This window comes from Pecten maximus, chromosome 4 (genome assembly GCF_902652985.1).
Source record: "Pecten maximus chromosome 4, xPecMax1.1, whole genome shotgun sequence".
Taxonomy (NCBI): Eukaryota; Metazoa; Mollusca; class Bivalvia; order Pectinida; family Pectinidae; genus Pecten; species Pecten maximus.
In genome coordinates this window covers 42,843,624-42,854,601 of record NC_047018.1, presented here as the reverse complement: position 1 = coordinate 42,854,601, position 10,978 = coordinate 42,843,624, and the positions used below count along the sequence as shown (strand labels likewise).

The 10,978-nt window shown below is 35.9% G+C and overlaps 1 protein-coding gene across 1 annotated transcript; it reads left to right on the top strand.

Annotated features, from left to right (window-relative positions):
- The first annotated feature begins 1,372 nt into the window (after positions 1 to 1,372).
- LOC117326150 (COP9 signalosome complex subunit 5) lies at positions 1,373 to 9,113 on the top strand. The gene is made up of 8 exons (XM_033882781.1): positions 1,373 to 1,557; positions 3,057 to 3,291; positions 4,040 to 4,168; positions 5,599 to 5,664; positions 6,239 to 6,324; positions 6,468 to 6,579; positions 7,510 to 7,658; positions 8,204 to 9,113. Exons 1-8 carry the CDS (start codon positions 1,415 to 1,417, stop codon positions 8,289 to 8,291), a joined length of 1,008 nt encoding a protein of 335 aa, XP_033738672.1. The 5' UTR covers positions 1,373 to 1,414; the 3' UTR covers positions 8,292 to 9,113.
- The last annotated feature ends 1,865 nt before the right edge of the window (positions 9,114 to 10,978 follow it).

The window sequence follows — 10,978 nt, the reverse complement described above, 5'->3', positions numbered from 1 at the left end:
ATTTAACACGTTGGCTTTGTCAGCGTCATCATCATAATATCTCCCATCAAACACTACAGGAGGAATTTGATGATTTTCAGGGTCTGGTTTAATGAAATTATGATCAGCTTTCCACCATGACTTATTTCTATTATTTTCCGTTAATTTGAAAGTAAGTTTGTTGAAATACCTATCCTTCGCTTGTCTTATCATGTTAACACATTTATTACGTACACGTTTAAATTCTAACCAATCTATTTCTCTATTACTTAGTTTTGCCTTATTATGCAGTTTTTTACGTTTAGTAATTTTCTTTCTAATATCATAACACATCCACGGAAGATCTCTACTTTTAACTGTAACAGATTTATTTGGAATACAGATACTCCTTATTTCGTTAATTTTATCAGTTAACAAATTGCATGAATGATCTATATCATTAGTGTCAAGACATGGAGTCGGGAGTTATCAAATGGTATGTAAATTACCTGAGCAAAGCACGAAATGTGCCAAGGCGGTTACGGGCCAACACTGCGTTGTCGAAATAAACAAAAAGCAAAGCAAAATCTGACGATGAAATGTGTCCGACACTTGGCACAAAACAACTGCATATGCAGGTTTTTGACCACATTTTTCTGGAAACCTCGGACAAACATCAATTGCTTATGTGTATATTGTCAAGGCGTATATGGGCCGTCGTACAATCTACACTTGATGTTAAAAAATTAACCTTAACGTAAAACATTTTTTATTTACACTTCAGGTCAAATTATTTGACGTTAAGGTAAAAACTCATAATGACAAAACAGACAGTTGCCCTTAAGGTCAAATATTGTCCTCTTATGTATTTTATGCATTATTTGGAACTCTGGCAAGGAATATACATTAATCTCTGGGTCGACGCAATTGTCAGCATTATGTTAAAATATTTAAAGATGTTATTCTACATCTTAAAAAAAGAGTAAAAATTTTGATTGATTGAAAACAAGTATATAGAATGCTGTACTTCTTTATACAATTAATGCCAAAAGTACTGATTTTTCTTGAATAGGCCTGGAGTGAAAAAATAATGGCATGTCATTGCATCCTGTAGATCTTTGGTATGACTTTCGTCCGAATGTGTTAATTAGATAGGTTTTCACACCGGAGGTGCCATTTTATGTATTTTGTAACGAGTAATCAGAACAGATGAATGAGGGGAGATAACTGTAGCAGTTATTGAAGTGAAAATTTTAGAATTCCACAAAGCTTTGCAAAATAGTGCTTATCAAACCATGAACCAATTAAATTTAATTAAATTGTTTATTTATTCCCAATGACAAGTCAAAGTGAACGAATGTTAACAAACATACCGAGAACGATGACATCCGGCTCCGGTTTCCAAAAACAATTATGAATCCGTAATCCGTTTCGAAAAATACGCTTCACAGTCAATATGGCCGCAATGGATTCTAAAAACGCATTGAAGACATGGGAGTTCAGCAATAACATGGAAAGTGTCAACTCACATGACGAAATATACAGATATGACAAGCAACAACAACAGGACATTTTAACAGCAAAACCATGGGAGAAGGAGTGAGTTATTTATGTTGCACATTGACGATTTAGCACCGAGTCAAAGGGGCTCGATTTCGAGATTTTGAGCAATCGAGGGTATCGATATGCCAAACACTTTTTATACATCATACCTTCGATTTTTATAAGGTTTTAGAATGTGTATGAAATATTTTGGGTTTTAAATGTTGTGGTTATATAAATATAACTGGTGTCATACTGTTAAACTATTGTGTGAAAGAACAGGGAAAAACTCATTCCTGACAAGTGCCCCGACAGGAATCGAACCCGGGTCTCCGACGTGATAAGCCACGACTCTACCGCCCGAGCCAAAGAATCATGCTCCGTCTGTTGAATGACAGAGACTGTATTTAAAACTATGTATAAGCCACACCAACCCATTCCTTTTACACTACTCCTGTTTATCTTGAGATTTACCCAAATCTCAGCCAGAAACTCTAAATATCACCACGTGCACCGTGGGATTTTAGTTGAGTGCCAATGTGAAAGGACTGATCGAGTGCCCCGACAGGAATCAAATTGGGGTCCCCGGCATGATAAGCCACGTCTCTACCTCCTGAGCCAAAGAACTATGCTCCGTCAGCTGAGTGACAGTGACCGTATTTAACACTATTTACAAGCCACACCAACCGCTTTGCAACAAAAATCTTGAAAGGAAGCCCCTGTGGTGTTCTGTACTGTGCCGTATTTATTTTACTGTATTACAGCCTCTACTTAATGGCTAAGTAAATACATTGTCTCATACATCAGGTTAGACAAAATTTTATTCCATCCTACTTTATGAACATAGCACCTCCACTGGGGATCAAACCTGTGACCCTCGGCTTACCGGTCCACTGCACTACCGACTAAATAATTAAGCTAAAGGGAAATTCCTGTTAGCTCGAGCTCGAAAGTAGAAAGCAACTGTATCATCAGTAACCCACAGTCCTGATACTCACTTTCTATGGGCGTCTGGAGTCTGGACCATATATATATATAGGTATCAAATGATGCTGTATCGCTATGTACACAGTTTACAATCAAAACCTGCCACATATATAACCTGATGCAGGTAACTGTGGACAGTGTAAAGTGTAAGAATAATGCAATGACCAGACCAGGACATCAATCTAGGACCTACAAGTTCTACTACCTACGTACCTAGTCACAGTTCTAGTCCAGTTCCAGAAGTCTCCTTCCCTGGGTCCAGTTTTATCAAAAGGCAATTCTTAATCTTTTGATTGGTAAAAATCTCACATATTCTTTACTTCAAAATCAGAGTGTTTGTATTCATTAGAATAGGCAGGTAAGAAGATACTGACAAGTGTTAAAGTTTCATAAAATTTTGTCGAGTTAATTTTAGATTTTGTCATGATTTCAAAATTGTTGTTTACCTTTGATTAGCTAAAATTAACTTTTGAACAACTGGGCCCTGGCCCTCTGTACAGTGTCAGTCTAGATCTGTTAGAGATGCTGTGATGATGAATATATAAACCTAAGATAATTTCTATTTTCAGTCCTCACTACTTCAAACATATAAAGATCTCTGCCCTTGCCCTTCTGAAGATGGTTATGCATGCAAGGTCAGGGGGCAACCTAGAGGTCATGGGTCTTCTGTTGGGAAAGGTTGATGGTAACACTATGATTGTAATGGATAGTTTTGCTCTGCCGGTCGAGGGAACAGAGACACGAGTCAACGCCCAGGCACAGGCTTATGAATATATGGCTGCTTACACAGAGTCAGCTAAACAGGTCTGTATGCCAACTAGATCACTTTATCTCAATCTGATAATCAAGAGCTACTGCTAACTTATTAGGTTATGGTTATAGTCTATGTTTCTTACAATGTTCTTCAAAATATTGATGTTGTGTATGTATGAAGGCAAGAACAATTTTGTATTGTTAGGACAAATTATCTCCCCTCTTAGAACAAGTTATCTCCCCTCTTAGAACAAGTTATCTCCCCTCTTAGAACAAGTTATCTCCCTTTGAATAAAAGGATTTGTTACCTCTCACACATGGAGTATCCAAATGCTGTGACCACACAGCTTAAGTTCCTCCAGAGTTAATTTTGAAACTAAAGTCACTATATATTATGATAGTTCTTACGTTAATAAGGCATGAATGAAGAATGCTGTTAAAATCATACATTGCCTGCTTGCATTGGAGAAAATGATAATTCTGATATTAGGAACTCAAAATTAGATCCAAAGTCGGACACCTTTTTCAGGAACGGTATCAAACTCCATGTTTCTGAATTACTGAGATATCAGGTGATAAGTCAGAATTACTGTGTACCACATAATAAAAAAACATGCTGAAATAAAGTCTTTGACAAAAGATAAGAAAATATCTCTCAAACTTTGGTCAAAGAATATTTGTCTATCAAGGATCAGCAAAATCATATTCCACATCTTTTGACATTGATCATTTTGCACAAGGCCTTGAACTTAATACCATCATCCAAACAAAAACTTATTAATTTTACCTTATTTGACAGGTTGGAAGATTGGAGAATGCCATTGGCTGGTACCACAGTCACCCTGGATACGGATGCTGGTTGTCAGGGATAGACGTCAGTACACAGATGTTGAATCAGCAGTTCCAGGAACCGTTTGTTGCCATTGTGGTAAGTTGGGGTTACATATGAGATGTGGTTGGTTATATGGGAGCCTACTGTCTTTAAAGATTCATCATGCATGTACAGTTAAACCTGTATTAAGCGGCCACTCAAGGGACCGACAGATATTGGCTGCTTAAGACAAGTGGCTGTTTAAACCAGGTTGGCCAGAAACGGCCTGTTGCCGATTTCTTTTTTCGACAGTTTATTGAATTGATCATATTATAATGCACTCATTGATATTGATAACAATATACCAAGTACAGTGTATTTTGAAATGAAAACCAACAAAGATAAAAGTTTTGATGAATTTGATAAAAAATACCTGGTCATGTGATCATCGCGGATGTCTACTTTCGGACAAAATGGCCGCTTAATACAGGATGATACAACGACTCGGTGTAGATTTTTGTGGCCGTTGGCTGTGTTAGACAGGTGACCGCTTATGTAAGGTTCATTATAGTGTTTTCCATCAGGCGGACCACAGACTGGCCGCTTAAGGGAGGTGGCTGCTTATTCAAGGTAGCCGTTAGAGCAGGTTTGACTGTACATTGTATAAACCAGTGAGTCCTAGTCCAGTATCCATTTGACCCTTGAAAGTATGCTTTCGACTCTCCGAAATGAGATTTGACTTTTACTGACCATATTGGACTTCAAATGATGAATGAATGGCAGTGTTAACTTAAGTTTCCTTGGGTTGAAAGGGTTAAGATTGAAGGAACATGTCTATTGGACCCTTCAGATTTCTAAGAAATAGTACATTGCTAAACTTGAAGGGTCAACTGGCCTCCCAGTAGTCCTTCATACAGGGGTGACCACACATGGCACTAAGTCCTGATTCACGATATAAATCTTTCACTTCTTTTATTGGGGACTTCTTGAGATTGATGAAAAAATGTTTCACATATTATACAGAACATCAAATGTAAAGCAATGAATTATTTGTTGGTCCAACTTTGTAGTCAATAAGTATATGGGTTTTGTTAGAATGAATATTCATACCCTGCCTACACTGCTTTCCTTCAGGATATGAAACCGGTTCCATTACCAATAGTGTAGCAAGCCCGATTTGATTCACACCAGGCGATATTAATCATATTACGTCTATGATTATAGTTTTCTCGGATAAAAAACACATCAAAAGTAATGATTCTGGTGTCTTTTATCAGTATTCCATCCACAAACCTGCACATTGCATCATTCATTCGACAATAAATGGTTAAATCCAAAACAAACACAACGCACATAAAAATAAATTCAGATACTGTCATCTTTGATACAAATGTATGTGTCATGTCCTTATAAGGCAATCAAAATAAATTGATATCCTGCAAGATTTCAACAGATAAACATGCTGACACTTTCTTAAAGCTGCAATCAATCTTTGATATTTAACTGGAAGTTTAGGTAAAAACCAAGTGTATTTTCTGTTATAATAGGTGGACCCTGTAAGAACTATATCAGCCGGCAAGGTCAATATAGGAGCCTTCAGAACCTATCCTAAAGTAAGTATATAAGTATATATCCCTGAATACCAACCAGTATTCAGTAAGTATGGATGAATACCTTCCCCATTACAGATCTGATGATGTATTTTGTGAAAAAGAAGAAAAAAAATGCTCTGACTGGTTCTCTGACTTGCATTGCAATCTACGGCCCCCCCATCCTGGAAGGCCTGTCAATGTTGCAACCCCAGAAATGGTCAATAAAGTGCACCTGTACTAATTCACCTAGCTAGAAATATAGGCAATTGCTACCACTGTGACAAATTGAATTTTAATTTCCTTTTGTAATTGTACTATGTCACATATTCTAGTACATACACACAAATTATATATGAATTTTAATGTATAATTTGTGACAATGTTAAATGTGTTTCTACTAACTGAAAAAACAACCAATAAAATTTACAGGGCATCAAATTCACATTAAACTTCTCATTTTCTAAAGTTGAATTCCTACAATGAAATTAACTTAAAAGCTTCTATAACTTGAAAGAGAATGTAAGAATTATTCTGTTTCTACAAAGCATCTGAATGATAGGGAAACAATATTTCATAATAAAAATATTTTTTGCAGGGATATAAGCCTCCGGATGAAAGTCCCTCTGAATACCAGTCCATTCCATTAAACAAGATAGAAGACTTTGGTGTCCATTGTAAACAGTAAGTAGTAGCTTATAGACAGGTACTTTTCTTATCAATATTCAACATATAAGTGAAACAGCTTTGTGGATGAAGGGAGGTAACTCGAGATAAAGTGTCATAATAATAATATAACTTCTAATCCTTTATCTTTATTCTTTCAGGTACTATGCCCTAGATGTTTCCTATTTCAAGTCTGCCCTAGATAGAAAACTCCTTGAATCTCTCTGGAATAAGTACTGGGTGAATACTCTAAGCTCATCCAGTCTACTCACAGTAAGTAAAGATGCCTGGAGCTATTCCAGTAAAGTATCTTACAAACTCTATGATGTCAAACTGGGACCGCACATATAATTGATCTTATTCAAACACTAACAATAATGAACTGATTTTTCTCCAACACCCACCATGCATAGAATTTCTTTGTTTCTGGATCCAAGGCCAACCAATATGATATTATACATTTTACTGGAATAGCCCCTATTCTGCAGTGAAAAAAATAAATAATAAAAAATATTATGAATTAAGAAAAAAAAGTATCCCTTTCACCAATGAAAAAACATCTAATTTGCATAGAGATTTGATCCTTATTTACATTTATTTGCTGTTTTTCTGAACCCGTCAGAGTAACAAACAAACATAAAAAAGGCACGAGATAAATTATAATGTTATTGTGTTCAGCATTCAGAAAGTTTGGGTAGGTATGTACGTGTAGATAGGTAAGCAAAAGTTTTGTTTCACAAAATATTTTTATGTCTTTTCTTTTAGACTTGAATAGTGTCAGTATTTGTATGTATTTTATTTATCTGCCCCATAATATATATGCTATTTTTTTATTTGATTTTTTTTTTTTTAAACTTCATTTTGCTAAGAAATTCACACTAAATACAAAAATTTAAAACAGTATATGAAATAGGAAAATTTTATTGGAAACATTTTGGATGTACCGAGTACTGTATTTTATGAAGTATCACTGTCAATACTCTCAAAACAGTTTGTTTTGTCATATTTGACATTATAAGACACATCAAATTGATTATTCTTTAGTGGACAATACATTCTTTATTCCCTCACTATTATTTAAGGTTTTAAGAACTTTATAACGAAAAAATTCATTTCCAGAATGTGCTGACCCAAGACACTTATCATGTCACAGATGAATCTCAATTGATTGCGTTATTAATGAACTTATGGATTATTTTACAGAATGCAGATTACACGACTGGTCAAATTTTTGACCTAGCTGACAAGCTAGAACAGTCCGAGGTCCAGCTTGGTCGTGGAGGATTCATGCTTGGTATGGACTCGCACGAGAAAAAGTCGGAGGATAAATTAATGAAAGCAACGAAAGATGGGTATGTAGCTTAACCTCGGAGAAGGGATTCAATCAAACATGTATCAGACTGTGTATCTCAGTTCAGTTATCTCCGGTCAAATAGGATTTATATTTGTTTCCCGTTTTCTTACAAAACATTATTATGTTTTTTGTGTCTTCTCGAAATTTTCTGTGAGAATTATCCAGGAAGTCAAGTCTCCTAGTTTATAAGTATTATTGAAAATGTTAAAAACAACAACCTAGCCTTATTATAACTTTTTAATTGATAGTCAACATTTGATTAAAGTTGCATCAAATATAGGGGCATCTGCACGACCACGGTGGTTTTCTCTGGGTACTCCGTTTCCACCCACAGTAAGATCCCCTTCCATCTGGGCCAACAAGAATGATTTATATAAGTTGTTATAACTTAAATCTTTATCCTTATCATGATTTGATGAAAGCGAAAGTGCATTTCTCATGAAATGATTTTCTATTTTTTGAATAGATAGGTCATTACATAAATATTGCTTTCAATGGAAATTATTATTCTTTAGTTGACTCTAACTTTTTTCGATTTTACAGGTGTAAACCCACGATGGAGTCTATCCATGGTCTGATGTCTCAGGTGATCAAAGACAGACTTTTCAACAGGGTTCACCTCGCTAAATGATGCTGGGATTCTTTAATAGAGAATATCTGGTCAATTTATCATGTGACTATTTAGCCGAGATAAACCTGACCAAGTGGTCATGTGATAGTTTTCTGGAGTATACCAGACCAAGTTGATGGTCATGTGAAATTTTTCTGGAGTATAACTGGACAACTGGTCATGTGACAATTTTCTCGAGTTTACCTGAACATATTGTCATGTGACAGTTTTCTGGGGAATATGTCTGGCCAAGTGATCTGGTCATGTTGTCATGTGACAGTTAATTGGAGAACACCAGGCTGAATGATATGTGATTTTGTACTAAAGAAACAAAAAATGACGACATGGTCATGTGACAGTTTTCTGGAGTATACCTGGCTAAATGAGAATGTGACTGTTTACTAGAGAAAGCATTTGGCCAAACAGTCACGTGACTTTGTATTTGAATGTATGGTGATCATTTTAGGATTTAAGCAAAGCCATCATACTAATGCAGGATTGAAGCATTTAGGGTCTCACAGCACAGCTGTCAGTGCAATTTTGTCAACAGCTACAATTCAATGCTTTAAAGAATGGGACTGCAGAAAATGGGAGAGTTTGTGTTCAAATGGAGCATATTTGCCAGAGAGGAACTTTAGAGTTTAGTATGAATGATTGATGGAATCAGTATGTTAAGTGCTACTTGTAGATTATTTATACTTTCTGCCTAATGTGTATAATTCTACTGTGAAATATCACCAGAGATTTACTTATAATGTTAAAAATAACTAGTGCTGGAAGTCCAATAAATTATGTGCTATGATATTAATCGAAAAAAAATCAGTAAAATCATATTTGCATCAATCAAGTGTTCATTCTTTTATGAAAACATTGCCATAAGAAGTGCTTAAATGAAAATATATATATTTCAGCCTACTAATTATCATGTTCGAATTTCAATGGAAAATATTTCTTACCGTTACTGCTACCACAATGTTGGGTAAGTCGACCCTCTTAATGAACTTAGAACTAGAACTGTGGCCAGGATGGCTGACTGATACCCCCGCAATCTGCATGAGTCAATGGTGAATTGGAACTGTTAGAGGCTAATTAAGATAACCCAGTAATATAGTGACCAGTTGCCATAGCAACCATAATTTTGAGAAAAAGAAAGTGGCGTGCACATCTACACATGGTCCTCTATATTTGTGTGAAGTTTCATTGAAATCGGCCCTTCAGTTTAGGAGTTGTCTGTACAAACTTAAAGTTATGGTTCTTATCAGAAAACCTGTTTATAGTGACCAGTTGCCATAGCAACCATAATTTTGAGGAAAAGAAAGTGAGATGCACATCTATACATGGTCCTTTATATTTGTGTGAAGTTTCATTGAAATCGGCCCTTCGGTTTAGGAGGAGTTGTCTGGACAACCTTAAAGTTATGGTTCTTATTGGAAAACCTGTTTATAGTGACCAGTTACCATAGCAACCATAATTTTGAGAAAAAGAAAGTGGCATGCACATCTACACATGATCATTAATAGGTGTGTGAAGTTTCATTGGAATTGGCCCATCGGTTTAGGAGGAGTTCTCCGGACAAAATGTGTCTACAGACAGACGGACCGACAACCTGATTCCAGCAGTATATACACCCCCCGCCCCCCTAACTTCGTTACGGGGGTATAATAAAACACAATCAGGATCGACACAAACTCGAAAAAAAAAAAAATTAAGATGATACTGGGCTAGTGACAACCGAAAATGGAAGAGACACATGCATCAAAATGGTACAAATATTGTCATGAAAATTCATCAAACCCTGAGTAGGGGGAAAAACACATGGATAAGGATCTAAATAGTTATTCTCGACACCACATGTGGCACCTGTTTCCTGAGAAATTCGGTGAGGGCAGAATGGCATACAATGTACATGTATGTATAGTTAATTCTACCAAATATCAAAGGAAAACATGAAAGATGGAGAAATATTTGGGGAGGGGGCGGATGGAGCTCAGCAACATAATGATCATTAAAATCTGAAACTGAGAGGAAATCATTGTTTGTTGTGGTGGGGAGTTTACGACAGATGGAAGAACAACATCGAGTCATAATACTTCTATAAAATTTTGATGGGCAACTACTGGAAATATCTGTATAGAAGTCTAGATAACCACAAGTTTATGTATATGCATCATCATTATCTTACCAGTATTAATGTAACCCATATCCATCAGGAAATAACCCCAGTCTATTGACAGCAAATCTTCAAATTTGTTCACACTGTTTTTAATTCTTTTAAAGCATAGTACAATCCTTCTCACAACCGTAATCGTCATTTTTGACGGAGGTTAGTCAACCAAAGAAGAAGAAGAAGACGTACAATATTCGAGTTCGGTTTTGAAAAAAATGTTGTTTTTTTTAAACTTCCAGTTCCACGGGCCACTAGCCACTAATATAACAACCGTGATACAGAATAGTAGAATTAATGCAATTTCTGATACAATGTACTGAGTCTGCCGAATGATAGTTTTAAAGACGAACTCGTGTGTATCGACTCTTTCCCGAGTCGTTTAATTGCTGTCGAACATCTGTGAAATTGTAGCATTTTGCTTTTGAAATATATTTGTCTTCTGCACAAAAAGGCAGCCATGTTTGAAACATTTGAATTATAGCAGGATAAGTTTGAATAGACATGAATGTAAGACGTGGTAACTGAAGATATCCTAACTTCT